The sequence below is a fragment of the Phalaenopsis equestris genome, unplaced genomic scaffold, assembly GCF_001263595.1.
Source record: "Phalaenopsis equestris unplaced genomic scaffold, ASM126359v1 Scaffold000226, whole genome shotgun sequence".
NCBI classification, from domain to species: Eukaryota; Viridiplantae; Streptophyta; class Magnoliopsida; order Asparagales; family Orchidaceae; genus Phalaenopsis; species Phalaenopsis equestris.
Genome location: NW_018164668.1, coordinates 1,893,780 through 1,914,047, shown reverse-complemented (window position 1 = coordinate 1,914,047; position 20,268 = coordinate 1,893,780). Strand labels below are relative to the sequence as shown.

The window sequence follows — 20,268 nt, the reverse complement described above, 5'->3', positions numbered from 1 at the left end:
TAAGATGAGCAGAGAAGGCGAAAAGGGATAGAGTTCTAGCTTGTGTGCGTTAATCCTAATGCCCCGCTCTTTTCTCTTGCCCCTAGAGCGAATAAAAACCCTTTTATTTATATGTTTCGTAAGGTGTCCTTACCATCATAGCGTTACAAAATAGAAAAAGAAATAAAACAAAGCTAAATTTTAAGTGATATCGTACGAAGCTTATCCGAGATTTGTTTTTCCAAAAATATCATCATGGGAAAGCTCATAAATGAGCATAAATAATGATGGATTATAGTCTCTTTCCTTTTGTCGTTCAAGTAATATTGATTAAAGGTCTGTTTGGGACAGCTTATAAGTGCGGGCGGCGTTTTCAAAAAGCCGCCGTACCATTTGGTTCGTGACCTTCGTCAGCTTATCCGAAATTGCATTTGGGTTTTTATGCTTAACGCAGGCCGCGGGTCGACCTCTGAGGCCGGCCCGCGGGCCGCGTTTCAGGATAAGCAGCTTAACTTGAAAAGAAACAAGCTGCCCCAAACGAACGCTAAAGCCCGATCTAATGGGCTTAGAAGGCCCATTTACTTGTGTGTTTCCTTGGTAGCTTAAGAAAGCCACTTTAGAATGTACAACCACTATCAGTAACTTCTAAAAAGTAAAATACACATTTTCATAGATAAGTCAAAAGATATAAATATAAGTTTTACATACATGCCACTCTATGTATTTACAAATCCAACACCTAACTTACAATTTTTACACATGCCACCACACATTACCCTTTTTAAAAGTCAAAATGACCGATATTTTTTATGTGATATAAAAGATTTGGCCGGTATAAATGTAACAAATAAATTTTATGTCATAATTGTAAAAAAATACGAAGTAGGTGGCATGTAAGTAAAAGCCCCTTTTACGAAAAAACCAATATCAAGTATATATTTAGCAAACACCCACAAAATCTTTTTCAAAATAATAATATTAACCCCAAGCAAAAAAAATAAAAAAAATAATAATAAATCAGCATTTCATAACCCATATTTTTTTTATCCATGCGAGATATCAAATAACCCTTTATCATTCAATTTCAAGTCATATAAAATGTTTATTTATTTAATCTAAAAAATTTTACAATCAAATCAAACGGCTTTATTTCCCACTATAGCCCATACCTTGGCCTGAGGTACTGCTGTGCTTCGGAGCTCCAGGGGAATTACTAGAATCAACCAGTTCCTCAAATAGTCTGTAGGAAGGTACAAATGGCTTATGAGAACCTCCAGGCACTGTTGGTCTGTGATTCGAGTTTGGCCGAGCTTCACCGGCGACGACCGGAGGTTTGCCGGCATTCATTCCAACCGAGTTATACTCCATCATATAAGTCGACTGTGCGAATGGATTGGGATTTGTGCTCGGCACATCCTCCCATGGAGGGGGCGGGTAATTGCTATACTGTGGTTGTTGTTCCGGTCGAAAGAGAAACTGAGGCTGCGGCGGAGACGAAGAAGGTTGAGATTGAGGCAAAGATGATGGGGGCGCCGCCGCCCAGCCAGCAGCATAACTATTAGAAGGCATGGGGTGAGTTTGGGGGCTCTGTGGGTTCCCATGAACATTTGTGGCAAAAGGATCTGCAGATCCATTTGGTTGAAAAGTGGGAGATGGAGCATGTGGAGTGATTGGTGTATGAGATGGTGATGAGTTTAAAGACAATGTCATGCGCAAGAGATCGATGATGTTTTGATCCTTTGCAGAGGTTTTAATAGGCGGCGGAGGATCAGGTAAAGCTAATGAGTGGCTTCCCGTGGAGGACGAAGCTTCGTCTGAACTCTGTTTACCGGCCGTCGTTGCATTGATTTCAGTAGAAGTTGACTTACTTTTCAAATTTCTGCAGAGTGACAAAAATGAAGGATTTGAATGTTAGGGAGTTATGGCATTGATAGGGAGATAATGCGAGATTCGAAACCTGCGAGCTAACTGAGTGAATTCATCATCTTCTTCTTCGTCCTCTTCAAAACTGTTGGCTGCAATGGTTGCAGATGCGATGGGAGGGCTCGACACAGGAATGAATTCAGATGATTCTTCTGGAAATGGAGAACCAGACGCTATCGAATCGTGTTTTGCAAGCAGGGTTTGTAAAGTATCATTTAATGCAAGCCCTTCTGCTAGGATCTCCTCGTCGCTGCAGGGGTTACAACATAAGCAAGGTTACAGAAATAACAGAAGTATTAGTTTCACAAAATGTCCGAACTTGCTTCATGGATTGAAGAAAGAAACAAAGAGCATTTACATACATAACATAACATTCTTATGTATTTACATATCACTTAAATATTCACATTTATATGCATACCACTCAAATTTTTAATACCACATCAACAATTCTTATGTATTTTCATGCATAAGTTCATGACACGAAAGCATAAGGGTGAATATCAATGTTTGGGTGCGAGATATGTAAATACATAAGAATTGAATGGTATGTATGTAAATCTCCCAAGAAAAAAAAAAAGCAAACAAGTTTTCCTGCGGACTAATAAAAACAATGGCTTAAAATCAAGTGAAGCTTTGACTGGAAATGACCGATAACAATATGATTGCTTTAGAACTAACCCAGTTGACTCAATCAATTGCAAAATCTTTTTCTGGTTGGAGCGACATTGGCCAACAAGCTCTTTGATAATTTCATCCTCAACAGCCTAGAAAAACGTTAATATAATGAGTTTCTAGAAAATTAGCTAAGTGCAGCTTATATTTTAATGGCAAAACAAAGATAGTACTCATGATATTTCAAACACTAAGCACATTATGACAGAAAGATTTCAATTTAGTCTCCAGTTATTTTTAATGGGGGCTAAAATGGTCCCGAGGGAGAATTATTTTAGCCTATATTAAAAGAATTTGAATCGTCCCAAGGGAAAATTATTTTAGCTTATATTAGAAGAGTTTGATGACTAATTTGACACTTTTATAGAAGCTGGGGCTAAAATGACACCATGTAAATAGTCAGAGGACTATTTTGACATTTTAATCTTATGACAACTAGGCATACCTCGCGATCATGTGGATTCACAGCTTTTAACATATCATTTAACAGCTCCATGACACTCCTGATTCTATCCAAGTCCGATAAACTGAACATTGCAAAACAAAACTTTCATCCAGTTAGCAGGAGAAGATGTGCATAAAAACATCATTGCAACCAAGCCTAAGAAAATCTCAATAAAATGAAGGAAGATTTACATAAATACCAATCTATTATTATGTATTCTAATACCTAAACTTCAATTTTGACACCATAAAAAGGTGTATTTCATTTTTTTTAAAAAAAGTTAAAATGAAAGTATTTTTTATGTGATATGAAATATATGATTGTCATAAATGTAAAAAATAAAACTTCAACATTAAAAATAAGTAAATACATAGGAATTGGGTGGCATGCATGCAAATGTTTATCACAAGGCCATTTAGAGAGCGGAAGAGAAGGCCACCTCAAATTAGCAATTTCCGATGCCATTGCTTGATCAAGCCTCATTGGCAAATCACTAGGCACACCATGCCCGATATAAGGAGTTCTAGCAATGGCAGCTTGATGCGTAGGTGAAGTGAAGAGCAAAGTAGCATCGCTAGGGTGATGTGGAAATTCAACACCAGATCTCTGCGAAAAAATTACCTCATGAGATAAGAGCTTGTTAAGGATTAATTTTCTCTTTTATTGTTATTTTTATTTTGTTATTTTTTGAAAAGCATATTTGTTTAGTATATTTTTTTACATGCATAAACTCAGAACTTTTACCAGAGGCCATATTGGACAAAAAATCGTTGGGATAAAGCTAAATGATGATGATGATGGGTCAGATTTAGCCAAGTTTCAGCTGAAAGCTAAACTTTGCCTCATGGTAGAAGAAACCACAAGCTAGGAATACAAATAGTACCTTTAGATCAGTATAAGCCCAGAAGTACTGTGGATACTTTCCTCCAGAACCGCCAAAAGCCTCTTGCCAGGAATCCAGCAATACTAAAATTTTATCTCTCACTTCCATATCAGTCTACAGAAATATATAAACAGATATTAATAGTTAACAAAAAAAAAAAGTACGATACCTATAAAACAAATTATCAAAAGCGGCATTTACATACATATCACACAATTCTTATGTATTTACTTATTTAACACCTAAAATTTCATATTAACATGCATTACACTCAAATCTTTAACTTCACATCAAAAATACCACTTTTGCTTACTTTTTAAACGAGAAATACACATTTTCATGCATAGGTTATGACACCAAAGAGTTATAAATGTAAATATAAAAGTTTAAGTGTTAGATACGCATATACATATGAATTGTAAAGTATGCATGTAAATTTCCCTAAAAAAAACCATTCCTACCAATCTATAGGATTATTTAAAAGTACGTTCTTGTGTGTACCTACATATGTGTCAATCTATGTGTGCAAGAATGCGTGAGAAATACAGAGCATATATGAATGTGTATTGCCGTGTGTCGCATATATTGTTGTGCCTAAAGCACTGAAAAATAGGGGTTAACTGACTTAAGTTGACAATTAGAAGGGTTATTTTAGTAAACAAAACCATGATCAACTTAATATCACATATGTCACAAAAACAAAAATTAAAAAGACATACACTTCAACATATACACAAATCCTGTCTAAACAAATCAACACAAAGCTCAAGGTTTGAAAGCCTGTGTGCAAGTACAGAAACCATTCCTTGAATTGGGGAAGCAATTTGTCTGCCACAACAAGTTCCTTAGCTAGAAAATCGTCATTAACCAATTCCTAATGTCGATTGAGAATAATAATGCAAAAAGAAATTATAATGATCCTACCATTCCAATTAATGGAATATTCTCCTTCCCAGTTTCAGTTTTACATGAACGCCTTTTCATAGATATAAAAGCAAAATCAAAAAGAAAAAAATGCAAATTGGTAGCTATTTAGGCAGCCACCTCAATGGATGCAAGTCCCAAGAGCACATAGAATAAAGGGATGAGGGTGGATGAGGTGATGGAAACTTTTTGTTAACGTGTTATTGACCTCTTTCTCAAAGCTATTTACAGTAAGATTAATCCATTCCAAGTAGTTCCAATGATCTAGATTTGTTTGATGTTCCAGAACACAAGTCTTCTCTTTTCAATGATTCCAGACTTGTCTTGTTATCCCATGACTAGTTGGCACGTACTTTACATGTTGGCACTGTCAAAATAGTCAGCATGTCACATGGCAACTTGTTAGCAGCTATCAATAAGCCTTTTGACACAATGACACTAACATGTCACACTATATTATCCTTCAACCCATTAACATTTATAAACTCCCCGCCAGCCATTAAACCCGTCAAGTTCTCCACTAAAAAGTCAAATTCTTGCATATAGGTGTCGACATCATAATCCTTTCAAGCACATCTCAACAGATGATAGGACTAAATTTTATCGTATCAATCTTTTTAGCGTCCAGCTCATCAACACAATTGTTATCTGCATTATCATTGCCTCTTTGTTACATCGATCCATGACTTTAATTCCTCGGTTCTCATCCTACTACTGAAATTTCTCTCCATAGCTCATTTCTATTTCCATACAATGTGCAATGAGATCTAAAAACTCTCTCGATCACCTTGTCATTTCTAACTATTAAAAATTATATTAAGAAATAATTTATTCCTGTTAGAAGTTATGAAGATTAAATTTATTTCTTTGGATTGGATTTATTTCTTTTTATATTTTAGATTTAGTCTCATGAATTAGATTTATTTCCTTTGCTATTTTATATTGTTTCATTTATCTCCAAGTAATTATTATAAATAGATTAATTGAAGATATAGGTGTTATATCTTTCATTTCCTATTATTTTCTTTATTGTTTTTCCTATTCTAGAATTTATGTAAGGCGTATTTACACCCCTTTTTCATATCAATAAAAAAATTCTGTAGAATTCTGAAAGCGACATTGTATTAGAACCTTCAAACAAACCCTAAAGTCTCCTACAGCTGGAAACTTCCGATTCCCTGCATCCGACAATTTCTGCTATGCTGCAGGCCCTTCCTCCGCATCCTCTTTTCAGTTTTCCCATCGGAAACTCTCTCCTGTAGGCCTCGCCATTGGAATTCCCTTTTGCAGCCTTTCCCATCAACGAAGCTCCCTCCTACAACCTTTCCAGCAATCGGGATTCCCTCCTGCAGATTCTAGTCATCCAAACTCTCTCCCTGCAAACCCTAGAAGCTAGAAACTTCCTTCTTTCCCTGCATTTTTTTCAGTTGGCGGTCTCCTTCCTTTCCTGCAGATTTCAGCCGGCGGACTCCTTCCCTATAGATTTCAGTCAGCGGTCACCTTCCTTGCAGATTTCAGCCGCCGGTTTCAACCGCCAGCAATCCTTTATGTAGACTTTGCAGCGGACTCTTTTCCCATTCTATGTTTCTTGTTCTTTCGACGAAGAAGGTGCCTTCCAGCTTTTAGGAGATTGTTGGCATAATAGTGTTTTGAACAAGATACTCTTTTCTAGTTTCTCTTCTCCCAAATTGGGGAGAAACACATGTTGGTGATTGTCAGCTTCGTTATAAGTGAGATTCAACATGATTGGTTTTATCTAAATCATTTCTCCTCCGCTGACTATATCGGAAATCCAAAAGGCAACGACTAGTTTGGTAAGCAAAAGATGGGATACGCATAACATTGCCTGTTTGCCATGGATGGACTGGTTTCATGGGGGACTACAGTTCTAGGGAGAACATCATTTGTTTCCCCGGCTTCCAAGATGTCAACTTAGGAGAATTGCTCCTTTAGTGAAGGAGCTCTATAAGAAGCATAAGTTGCAGAGAAAACTCCCTACGGGATTCTTTCTGCATGCAAGTTCTTCACTGGAACTCTTCAGTTGAGCAACAGAAAATTCAGTGGCAGATCCCTTTCCAACGGATTCTTCCTGAAAACTTTTTCATTGAAACTCTCCTATCCAACAGCAACAGCAACAGCGGCAGTAGGTTCTCTCCCTACAGGTTGCAGGTCTTTCCACTAATGTTGAAAACCCTGCAAAAAATCACAATAAGTTTTAGGAGACAAATGTCGTGCCCATCAAATGCTTTGGGGTACAACAAAAGTTATTGCTCATTGCGAGCTGAAATACATGACTGCTTAAGGGCAGATGTTCTTTGTTCACCGACGACGGCGATAGCAACTAGATCACTAGCTCAAGTGTCGACTCCTCTTCCACCATCCTCGGTACAGAGCTTCCCTTAGAAAACATTCGACGATTTGTCCAGTCTCAGGTCGTGCCACATGAGACCACGCTGGGGCTTCTCTTATGGCTTCTTTTATGCGTCTTAATGTGTTTCGCCTTGCTCTACAAATACTGTCATTTTGTCTGGTTTCTATTTTATGTCTCGAAATTGACTGTGAAGATTTTTAACGCGCTCTTCGCGAAGTTCTGAATCTTCTTAGGCATGGAATCCCAGCAACCGACTTATAAACCCTCCTCCGAAGTTTTTTCCTGTAGCAAGCCCTCCTCAAGAGTTTTTCCTGCAGCAGACCCCTCCTCTAGAGTTTTCTCCTACAACAAGCTATCCTCTGGAGCTTTCTCCTGTAGCAAGCCCTCCTCCGGAGCTTTCTCCTGCAGCAGACCCTCCTCCGGAGCTTTCTCTTACAGCAGACCCTCCTACGGAGCTTTCTCCTACAGCCGGCCCTCCTCCGGAGTTTTTTCCTGTAGCAAGCCCTCCTCAAGAGTTTTTCCTGCAGCAGACCCCTCCTCTAGAGTTTTCTCCTACAACAATCTCTCCTCTGGAGCTTTCTGCTGTAGCAAGCCCTCCTCCAGAGCTTTCTCCTGCAGCAGGCCCTCCTCCAGAGCTTTCTCTTACAGCAGACCCTCCTACGGAGCTTTCTCCTATAGCCGGCCCTCCTCTGAGTTTTTTCTTACATCAGCCACTCCTCCGAAAACTTTCCTGTATCAGACCCTCCTCCAACGCTTTTTCCTTTTTTTTGTGTATACTATACCCTACAGTTTTTCCTGTTAGTTGTCTACTTCCCTGTAAACTTTCCATCAGCATTACCTGTAAAAGTCTTCCGCCTACCTAGAAACACTATAAAAACTATAGTAAAAGAGAACCGCTGTCAGCCAAAAGTCAATTTTTCATGTAGATTGTTTACTTCCCTGTTAACTTTTCTGCAACATTACCTGTAGAAGTCTTTCGTTTACCTACAGACACTGCATAAATTGTAGTAAAAAACAACCGTAATCAACAAGAAGTATCCCTAAATGCTCTTAGGGTTGAAGACTTCAAGTTCTACCTCACAAAGTTTCTTTCTCGCCCGTTGTTTGATGTTTTTCAATCAAAGTTGAACTTGGTTATCAATCATGTTTCAACTTGTTGGGGAGTATTAGAAATTATATTCAGAAATAATTTATTTATTTTAGAAATTATGAAGATTATATTTATTTCCTTTCCTATTTTTGATTTATTCCCATAGATTGGATTTATTTTCTTTCCTATTTGATGTTGTTTCATTATCTCCAAGTAATTATTAGGAATTGATTAATTAGAGATATATGTGTTATAACTTTTCTTTCCTGTTATTTTCTTTTTTTGGTATTTTTTAATATAGAATTTATATAAGGTGTATTTATACCCAATTTTATATCAATAAAATAATTATGTTGAATTGTGAAAATCAACGCTACCAATTCTAAATGCACGACAATCGAGACTTGGTGATCTCTTCTAGTTTAACTCTCCATACAGACCTGCCAGCTCAAAAGAGGAGGACGCCTCATTTTTGGCACATTATATAACCCTTAACTTTTAAGCGCATGAAGCTCTAACTCTTGGCTATCCAGGCACCTTGCAATATACCGAACACTTCAATACTTTCAAGGATATTTCACTCCAAACTCTCCTCCCTCATGCTCGTCAACTTCCCTTCTTGTTGGCACAAGTCTTGTTTTCTCCCTTTATCTCTATAAGTTAAGTTGCAATATCCATTCCAACAGAACGTTTATGGCCCGATCTCCTTCTATTTGGCTAGAAGTTCTTTTTGTCCCATGCCTTTTCATAGTACACTTGTTATTGGTGTATTTCCCACAAGTTTTTTTTTTATTTTTTTTTTTATTTTTAAATATCATGCCTGCTCCAACGTGCGAGCCAGGAACTCTAGCATTTGGATGCGTCACCAATTCCAGTGCAACAATCAGCTTTCGATCTGATATATTTTACCTCATTCCCAAGCAAAGTCACCCAGCATTTTCAAACCCTAAGGTTACAACCCCAAACAAGGTCTTGTCCCTTTCATATTTCTAGCACTTTTGTGTGAACCTTCTTAATCTCCATCTTCGCAATCTCTAAGTACTTCACCCCCTTCTTGTCTGTCATCATAAGGTGGTAAGGCAGGATCAGCCACACCCTAGAATATGCTCTAGACTTTTGCAGGATACCCTAACTATAGAAATCACATTTAACTTGTGGCATTAACGAGAAAAACAAGCCCAAAAAGAGGAATATTCAAGGATATCCATCCTCAGAATCTCTTTGCATTTCACTTTGAATAAGATAACAACTAGATAGTATAACACCTAGTGAGATAAGATAATAAAAGGTAAACATAAGTGAAATTGGCACATATATTGGAAAGTATAAAATGCATCAATAAAACAAGTAAACAAAACTATCGTGAAATGATAAGAAAGTAAACACCTATAGCAATCCTGTGATGATCACAAAAGTCTTCTAGAATTATCACCATATAGCATACAATAAGCATAATTAGAGAATAAAGATTCATAAAGCCAACCTCAAATAATTTGGACAAGGCCAATGATGAGAATAATGGCTACTATTTTTACCTGATATGATAGCATTCTTAATTTGTAAAGTGTGATACTGCACTTCAGTTATATGGCAAACATGACATTACCAGATATTAAGCTGTGTTATTACCTCTGTGCTGCAAAAAGCTATATTGTCCAACAAAAAAAAAAGAAATGTTCAAAATATATCAGCTCAAAACATGGAATTTTACAGAACATAAAAAACCACAATTTCATAACATTTACAGAACTAGCAAAAAGAAAAAAAGAAAAAAAAAGATTACCTTTTTCTTAACAATTTTAACCATTTCCTGCAGAATATCCCTCTCAAAAACTTGGAAGTGAATAAAATCACCACAATTCTTAATCATCGTTTCTAGAAGCTGCAGTGGGTCCATAAAAGATAAAAAATATCATAAAAAAATAATAACATTCAAAACATAAGGCTCTTTGCTGGAGAGAACATGCAGCTATCATGAAGTAATGAGTAGGTGTCCTCTTATGCCTAATGCAATTCGTTTAGCAAAGGAATGAAGAAATCATACTGTTAATGCAAGAAATTGAACCCGTGGGTTTTTGTGTTGCAGTCGCTTCTTCACAGATTTGACAACTTCTTTCGCCAGCCTATTACATTTGAAGTATTAGTTTAGAATTTCATAATAATACAATTGCATCTACAAACAAAAACAGAACATGGTACACCAAAATCTTCTTTTTAATAAGAAAGGAAGTACAAAATTTGTTCGGTGTCAAGAAGGACAAATGACAACCTTCAAAACAACTTTATTATAAGTAATTTTGGGTAATTCCAAAAAAAAACTCACACAAGAAGTAACCAACATATTCACAACTAAAATTACAAATTAAATATACAAAAGGAGCACTTAAATAGTTAAGCCAAACACCTTCTTGCAAGAAACTAATGCATTAAGTATCATCTAAGCTTATAATACATAGATATGGGTAACATCATATATTTTTCTACACCAATCACTCACAGCAATTCGGCAAGCATATCACAATTTACCACATCTAAACATAGTAGATTATAAGTTTTGGGTAAAGGCATTATCACATTCATAACTCAAACAAGCATCTCTAAGGATTTACTAATAAGTGTCAAAATAGTCCCCAGACTATTTACATTAGCTCTTCTAGCCCCATAGTTATAAAAATGCTCAATTAGTCCCTGAAATGTTTTAATGGGAACTAAAATTGTTCAAACTGGGGACTATTTTAACCCCATATTAGAAAAGCTGGTGGACTAAATTAACACTTTTATAAACTCTGAGACTAAAACGGGCCCTTCAAAAAAGTCAGGGCAGGGGACTATTTTGACACTTCTCTTATTTACTGGCATGAAGGCCCCTTCATACAATACATAAAATATGATTTGTATTACAGCGTCAATTGGCTTCTCCTAAATTAAGACAAATGCATCATATAGAATATGGTACTTGTGTGATTGGAGCCAATGCCTTATTTCTCATTAATTATATTTCATGCAATTGTACAAGTTATGAAACAACACTTTGCCTTTTATGAAGTATGTTTAAAGCATTGAAATGACAAAAAGTGAAATATATCAAGCTAAAAGTCTATCAGAAATATCACAACATGAAAAATAGATCTGCAATATTAAAGATGTAACAAGTCTAAGAACTGTGTAATATAGAAACTGGACGTCAAAGAAATCCAAGCCAAGTCCCCATCAATAAAAATAATAATAAGTACTTTTATCATAAAGAATAGCCTACATGACTAAATAATGAGTTTCAAGAGCTTTACTCAAAAGGACTGAAATTCATCAAAATTGAAGCAGAAAAAGGTTTACTATGGATCATTCAACCACACACAAATAAGCAGAATATAGAATATTTAAATTAGCAAATCAAACAATAAGCACATAGCTTTTATTCCAAATTAACTGAAATTTAGTTTTCATTAGGTCCAGTATCTACCTCAAAACGTATACCATACTAGTTAAATTCATCCATACAAGATATCGGAAATGGTGGCGCATCTCCACAAATTGGAAATTAGCCAACAACTAGCAATCATCCAGACGAAAACCTCAGACACGCATCAAATCACCGTCTCACTCTAAAACCGAACAGGTAAATCATCAATAGATCAATCCTTCAGACACCAAGTGCCTTAATCAAACAAAATATAAAGTAGAAAACTTTCAATGAAAGAAAACAAAAATCAAGACAAGACAGCTTCCAAATTACAGCAAGCAATAAATCAACCGAACCATCAGGCAAATTCAAACAAAATTCTCTGACATATAAACCACCGCCAAAAGTTAAAAGAGCAGTCACCCGGGATCGGAATTGATGGAGTCGCATATTTCCATATTCATGGTCCAATCCGGCCCCAGCAGCAGATCGCTCGTCGCCTTATCCACACGAACTGTCGCCGATGACGCCATCTTCCTCCTCCGAATCCAATTCCGAACCCAACAACAACACGCAATATACCACAAACAAGAAGAGAAAGAAGAAGAAGAAGAAGAAGCTATCGCCCAGAAGAACAACACCCTCTGAAGCCCGTCAGGCCTTCCGGCATTACCGTATAAAGAATCGCCTTCATGCGAAGGATTTGTCTTTTGTTGCACAGAGATTCGTGGCAGCTTCTATAAGGGTTATCGTCGCCGAGTGGAATACGGGAGATGGAGTCTGCCGAGGCCGGAAAATGAGGACAAATTACAACGGCGGTCGACCTGGCCCACCACGGCCTTGCTTTTTGGTTTTTTTTAAAAGGGCCGCACACAACTTTTATGTATTTACATATTTGCCATTTTAAATTTACTTTTTAATTATATTAAAAAAAATATTACTATTTCAAGTTTTTAAGTTTAAAGAAAAAATGCAAAATATATCTTTCCATGCATAATAAATATATAAGCATTTTGTAGTATGTTAGATTTTGGTTAACTTTAAATATGGATTATCATACATAATTAGTTGTACAATAATAGATATAAACTTTATGATGGGGTCAGTATATATGGTCAAAAATGTTATTGGCTTGAATATGTAGATGTTAAGGGTCTGTTTGGGCAGTTGCAGTTTATTGAATAATCCGCTGATAAGTAAATTAAAAATAATCTGTTGATAAGCTAGGTGCAGCGGCTATTACAATTTTTTATTTTTTTAGAAAAGTCAGATCACTGCCAGAAAACTACTACTACAAATAGATAGGTGCGGTGTTAAAACGTTATTTTCAGCGTTTTAAAAACGCATAAGTTGTCAAAACACCGTTTACCCAAACATGTCAGGTGCATTTTTAAAACGTCACAGCATTAAATAAGCTGCCCCAAACGGACCCTAAGTCACCAATGACATGTGCATTATTACTGCAAAATTTGTATCTATTAGAAAAACTTATCGTATTTGTGTATGAAGAGAATAGATGTAGCAAAAAGCACCTACAAATGAGATTATGAATATCATTAAAGTTTTTCCAACAAGAATTGAATGTAGAGCCTCAAAAGTAACAACTCATTCGAAAGAAAATCAGCCAGGTTGGGAAGAAGTCTTGTAACGAGAGTAAGAAAAGGTTTGAAAATGTCTAAAATTGAGAACAAGAAACCAATGTATTGGATCTCATGGGGGCAATAATCATTGAATTTACATCTTCCTGGTTCAACGGCAGCCTAAAGCTTTAACTTTACTCATCTAGCTAACTAAAGAGGATTGAGCAGGTTTGATGTGTGCTGGAAAATTAGTGGTTGTAGAGTAGATGATTATCGTTTTAGCGTTGTACGAGGATTCAACACGCACTCAGATGAAAAGTGAAATAACATGTGATGATACAAAAGTTTTTACGTAGAAAACCCGTAAAGGGAAAAAAATTTCTGGGCATGACCCAGTTATAAAAATCCACTATAGATTAATGATTACAGAGTTTCTTTGTCACATAGAAGGGAAATGGTTGCTAGCTTTCTAAGTTACAAATTTGACTAACGGCGTCTCGTCAACTGTGGTCGACGGAGGTGGATGGTGATCGACGGTAGTCAATGTCAATCAATGACGGTCGGCGGTGGTCGGCGGTAGTCGATGGTGGCCGACGATGGTCGACAGAGGTCGGCGGTGGTCGACGATGACAGGGATAATGTTGGACTTAAGCTCTTTCTCGTAGCCTCAAGTTTTCTCTCAAGCCCTCCTCCCCCATGTGAGGGGTGGGACTCTATTTATAGTGTTCTAGGTGCAATTAATACAAGAATATGAATCATTGTGATCGGACGGTCGGGAGAGTTTCCTTTGATCAGATGGCGTTCGATGAATAGTTAAGTGTCTTAACGATGTCGGAATTGAGCAATCTTAGGCTCGTTGGATTCGTCTTGTCTAGATGCTCAATTTGACTATGAAATCGCAAGATTCGATATCCGTTTGACCTTTCAAATGTGTTCGGAAATCCTTCAGAAGTAGTTTAATGATTTGATCTGGGCTTGATCTAACCCGGATTGGACTAGTTTTTATATCATTGGGTCATTATCATCGAGCTGGTTAGTTTTATTATAATTTTACTGAAATCAGAGCTCTGGATGACTTTTTATCAAGATTTGAATATTTATTGCTCAAAATATTGCCTCAAGATTCATGTCGGATGATAAAAATTTATTTGTAGTGTATCAAGGCTGATGGTGAGAGAAGTTCATTACAATGACAAATAAGTATATGATTGATGGTGAGACATATTACTTTTAAATGTGTGTGTGTGTCCCTAAAATCATTATACAAGTTTGTGTGTCTACGATAAAACTTGATAAGAACCTTTATTAAATCATTTAGTAGAATTCCTAGCTTAAAACTTTGTCTCTTATAATTAAAATTAACAAATTTTTCATTTTATTTATCCATATACTTTGATTTAGAAACATGTCACTATTTAGTCCCACATCATGTACAACATTCAAATTTCTTGGCATACAAGGGTGTTTATTTAGATGGAATACAAAAGCAACAACATATACATTTACATTCTTACTCCCAAATTCTTATGCATTTACATATCTCACCCCTAAATTCTATTTTTTACACTTATGAGACCCAATTTCTAAAAAACTATGTTTTTTTTTTAATTATTGTAGTTATATAATATATATTTTTTTATAAAAAAGATTATACGACATTTTATATAATTATCTTATTCTTAAATTTTAAATTATATCCAAATAAAAATATACTATTTTTAATAAAATAATTTATGAAAAAAAAAGATTTACATACATATCACTCAATTTTTATGTATTTACATAATTAACCTCTAAACTTCAATTTATACATGCAAACCACCTAGCCAATGCATGAAGATGTGTATTTCACTTTAAAAAAAACTAAAATGGTCACATATTTATGTTACATTAAAGATTTGGATGGTATAAAAGTAATAAAAAAAGAGTAAATTAAAGGTGTTGGATAACACAAATTGTGTGGCATCGATGAGGCTGCCAAAAAAGTTTATTGTTCGTGAACAACTTATGTTTAGCTCGTTAAGTAGCTCGTGTTCGGGTAAACAAGTCGAACACAAACAATTATTTGTTCATGTTTGGCTTGTTTTAGCTCGAAATAAAAAAAAAATCATATAATAATTTATATTCATATTATTTTTATAAAAATATATTATATATATTTATATAAAAAATTAAATTATAATCGCTTGTGTGATAATGTGGTTACGTGTCTTCTTTTGCATAGATTTGGTCTACGTTCAAATCCAACAATTCATATCAATTTTTTTTCAATTAGTTTTAACGAGTCAAACACAAACAATAATATTTAAATCAAGTCGAATACGAACACACTGCTCGCCAATTTTGAACACGAACAATTTCAAACGAATCGAACAAGCTTAGCCCACGTATCACTGTCTTAAATGCAAATTAAATTTTTCAGTAAAAATTGGCGCAAACAATTTCATATTCAATTAGCACCTTAATTTATAGCTTCGTCCTTATCCACAAAAGCTGATTCGCATCCACCACTTTTTTAAACCTCGGTCCCACGCATTAAATTTAAAAAACTTAAGGGGTACTTAGGAATACCAAGGACAAAGCGATATTTTAAGAGGAGTAAAACTGATACTTCAGGAGGGGTAAATGATCAGATTGTCCTTTCATACAAGTAAAAACCTGAACCATTCCCTAGCCTGCCTTTGTACATATCACGCCACTGAATTTTCATAGTTGTACACAAAACACTCAAAATCTTTAATATTGCATAAGAAATAGCCATGTTATCACTTTAAAAATAAAATACTTATTTTTCATGCATAAATTTAATAGTGGCAGTGGTGGCTCAATTTGTTCCTAAGATGGTGTTCTTATGGCTGTGGTAGCGCGACGATGGTGGTCCGACAGAACAACAATGGCATGGTGATGGAGGCTGATGATGTTGGTGATGACTCGACATTGATCAAGTGTTGGTGGTCTAGTGGAGATGGCAACCCAACAACATTGGTCTGACACGATGTCAATGATCTGATGATGGATATGTATGGGCATCTATTGTTCTATAGAAAAGGCAGACTGATAAAATTGGCTCGACTTCAATGGTCTGACGTGACGTTGACGCTCCATAGAGATTGTCTAGCAATGTCAACCGGATAATAGCGGTCTGACTATCATACATATAATTTACATATGAAGTTGATCAAGATCTTAGTTTTATTTTAATTTAATTTTTGTGACCATTAAGTTTTGATATAGGTGGCTTCAATAGCTTCAGAAATGAATTAGCTACCTCATTGCACATCAAATCTTAGTTGCTGGTTAGAATGGATGCCAGAGCAGGTGAGCGGGCGAGTGGGTTATACACTCTTCATAAAATAAAGTGTAAGTTATAAGAGATAGTCGTTATTAACATCAATTTTTGATGTCACGTACAATGAGTGTCTATTTAAACAACACGAGAATTTTTCCAGCTTCACACCGTCAAAGACACGCCATCAGACCTTTTGGTGTTTGTCCTGAGTGCAAAATCAGGATCAATACCTAATTGACCCTACCTGGGATTTAACCTTAAGGTGGTGTTAACTATGACTCTTGGCATGTTTTATGTCTGTTCTAATGTTAAGAGACCCAACTCCATCAATTCAAAGTCTTCTGAGGCCAAGGGTGGTCATCTAAATTCGCCACACATATTTTGAAAAATTTTGGGTTTGGAACAATTCTACCCCCGCAGTCGTCTGGGACGCTCTTTGCCAATAAATACCCTAGTTTGAAACATCCAAAATGCTCATTTTTGAGTTACAGGATCATAATTTAGTGATACATATTTTTTCCCTATTTTCAGATAGTTGAGGACCTTCTTACGGTCATCTGGGCAAAAGTTAGGCTTTGGAATACCCTCCCCTTGCCAAGGTCCAGGGAGGTCATTGGTGACGATTTCCCCGATGAATGAGCAATCAAAATACTCATTTTGATGTTACGAGACCATATATAAGTAATACATAATCCTCCGTAGCTTACAGATCTAAGAAACCCTCCATCGGACGATCTACACAAAATTAGGGTTTTTGGGCTAAACTGAAGCCTAGGCGCCCAAAATTGCATTCTGGAGCAAATTTCGAAGCTCTGGGGAAGTAGGTGTTTACCTAGTGGCGCCTAGGTGCTAGATTAAGCACTAGGGGTTGGTCATGGGCGCCTAGGCATCCAAAATGCCTAAAAAAAACAACACATTCCCCCATGTAGCCGACATTTGGGATCTCATTGGCTAATGGAAGATTGCATGGGAGAGGCAAAAAGGAGGCTCGTGATGTCACTTTTTGACTGATTTTGAAATTTTCCTATGGTCTAATCAAGCTTGTTATGAAAAAATTGGAGGGAAGGTTGGTTGGCTTGGGTTTAAGCTTGGCTAGCACATTTACTTCTCCTATCTTCTATTCATTCTCTTATACCAAGAGCTGATGCTTAGGACAAATAAAAAACTCTGGGAGAAAGCTTCTTCGAGCAAGGAGTTTAGAAAGCCTTTTCATCTTCCTCAAGGAGAGAAGCTAAACGGTGGGTCTTCCAACATCTTCTTCACCTTCTTCCTCCCTCCTTTTCTCCGGCAAACTCCTCCTCTCTGACTAACTTTTCAGAATCAAGGATAGGAAAGCTTCATCCTAGTTTGTGAGAAGGTCATAGAGCGACAAACTCATAATCTTCTCCTACAACGAAGGGGAGCTTCATATTTCTTTGAAGAAGGAAATCTCCAATGGACTTGAAATTTTCTCTTAGGCAATGAGAGCTTCTTCCCTATGTTGGAGAAGGTTTCCGGTGACCGCGGTGTTCTCTCTGATGAGGAGAGTTTCCTCACCACTTGGGGGAAGGAATTTAGCTTTGCCACCTCTCCTACGATGAGGAGAGCTTCATCCATGACAAAACAGGATTTTGATCAGTCATCGCGTAGGTGAAATCCTTCTAAGACCTTGTTCTTTATTTTTCTAGCTATCCCTATGTTTGTGTGGAGAATTTTAGGGCTAGGTTGTTGTCTTCCTAGAGAAAGTTGCTAGGATAGGGAAGTTTTAGCTGGACAAAGTACCCTATGAACCTGAGTGATATCCTTGCAAAAAACTTTAGCTTGAACCAAAATCGGTCGAAATCCGTATTTATTCTGGCTTTGGTGGTTACAACTTTTCTTAGAAGGTTTGGAACATTTGGATTTTTGTAGAATGAAAAAAAAACATTGTAGCTAGTCAATTTCACAAAATCGTGGAGAGTTGTAAAATGTGAAAAACATTATAGCTAGTCTATTCTAAGAAAACTGTGGAGAGTTATTTTCTTAGAGAAATCACAGAGAGAAAAAATCCTCACATTCCTCGCCAAAGCCAGAGGAGGCTATTTTGCACATCGTACACTAAAACCTAGGCTCTATTGTGAGAGTGCTAAGACGGGAATGGCTCGCTATGGAACATTAGCATGTGCATTGCATCATATGTTATATCATGTTGTATGTTTGCATCTCACATTTTGTATGTGCCACATTGGCTTGAACGACCATTTCGGCTTGTCAACTTAGCACTTTGGTTCGACTGGCCTTCTCGGCCTGGTCAACTGATCACTTTGGTCCGGCTGGTCACCCTGGCTCGATCACCCGACCTGTTGGCGTTAATTTTTGATGTCACATGTGTAGGTGTCCACATGACTGGCTCAGGAAGATTCACTGCTCACTTGTAGCATCTGATAGCTCGAGATATCCATTTAGGACCTCCAATATATGTTTGGGGGACAAAACCAGGGTTTGCGATGATTTGACCCCACCAGGGAGAACCTACACTTGCACGAAGGATATTGGATGTGTTTGATATCCATTCTGGTGTTAAGGGCCCTGTCTGTGTCAATCTAGAGCTTTCCTGGTCAAGGGAAGTCACGGGGCCCTCTTACGCTCATTATGGGAAACAAGTGATGTATGCCCTAGGCATTCGTTCTTCCCTTGCCTGATCTAAAGCAGGGTCTCTATATCCTTCTCTGGTTTATGTAATTTAGCAAAGTGTGTCAGGAATAGCTTCTAGAATCTGAAGAACAACGGGATGCCTCCATCTGACATACTATTAAACTATTAGAGCAAAGAATCTTTTAGCACAGTCAGGAACATCCAACACTTCATGGCATCAACGATCAATAAACTCTAACCCTTGAATCAAAAGAGGCGATGTGATCAGCATGATCACTCTTTCACTCTTTCCTTTATAGGAGCAGAAGTGAGAAATCTTGAGTTTCATCGGGGGTATTTTTCCTAGGATCCTTCGGGAGAAGGCGCTACCCATAACCGGTCGAGCGAATGTTCCCGCTCGGTCCATTCAATGTGGGACTGCCAACGTAAATGCAGTGATGTCTGCAAGTTGAGAATCTTCTGGCACTTTGGCAGGGCAGTTGGTGGGTCAGCCTTGAGGCGTTGACAGATTGTCAATGGGAGTCTTGTGGAGGCAGGTTCCCCGAGACTCTCCTTCCATGGGCCGTGTACGAGCATTTTGCAAAATTATGACTCCTAAAAGAGTCCCGAATTGGTTCATTATTTGTGTTCGCAATGCCTGTACCTCTTTCTGTATGTCTCGGTGCGCCGTCTCTTTGTTGAACTTCATGGAACTATTTTTCTTTGCAGGGATCCTCCTTTGTAGTTGGCTCCGCTTCTCGCTCAAGGCATGTCCACGCTCACTACACCACTTTTAGGATGTTGAATCCTAAGTTATCTTTTGTGAACACATCTCACGAGTTAGAGTTGGGAGAAGGAGGAATATATGTAGAAAGAGAGTAATTAAGCAAATTTTTGCTGAGAAAACGGGGAAAAAAATCATTTCATTCGTCTTTTCGCCTCTTTTTTATAGAAGTGTATTTGTACAATTACAGAAAGAAGTAAAATATTATGGAAACCCCTTTTAATGTGATTAATTGTGCTAATTTTATAACAACTATGTATTACAATTTGAATTTGAGTTTGACGACGACTGACTAGTTAACACATTTTTATTTAGTAGACTAGTGCGACCGTT

General features: G+C 37.0%; 1 protein-coding gene across 2 annotated transcripts; it reads right to left on the bottom strand.

Moving 5' to 3' along the window:
* Window positions 1–993: 993 nt before the first annotated feature.
* LOC110023656 (target of Myb protein 1) lies at window positions 994–12,427 on the bottom strand. 2 transcript variants are annotated; one of them, XM_020723169.1, is made up of 9 exons: window positions 12,114–12,427; window positions 10,335–10,413; window positions 10,074–10,172; window positions 3,906–4,019; window positions 3,462–3,628; window positions 3,023–3,104; window positions 2,584–2,669; window positions 1,937–2,152; window positions 994–1,858 (listed from the first exon to the last, which is right to left on the bottom strand). In XM_020723169.1, exons 1-9 carry the CDS (start codon window positions 12,221–12,223, stop codon window positions 1,126–1,128), a joined length of 1,686 nt encoding a protein of 561 aa, XP_020578828.1. In that variant the 5' UTR covers window positions 12,224–12,427; the 3' UTR covers window positions 994–1,125. The 2 variants fall into 2 exon arrangements, with proteins under 2 accessions (XP_020578828.1, XP_020578826.1); XM_020723167.1 differs by lacking the exons at window positions 10,074–10,172; window positions 10,335–10,413; window positions 12,114–12,427 and adding an exon at window positions 9,826–9,891 and having other exon boundaries at window positions 996–1,858.
* Between the last annotated feature and the right edge of the window lie 7,841 nt (window positions 12,428–20,268).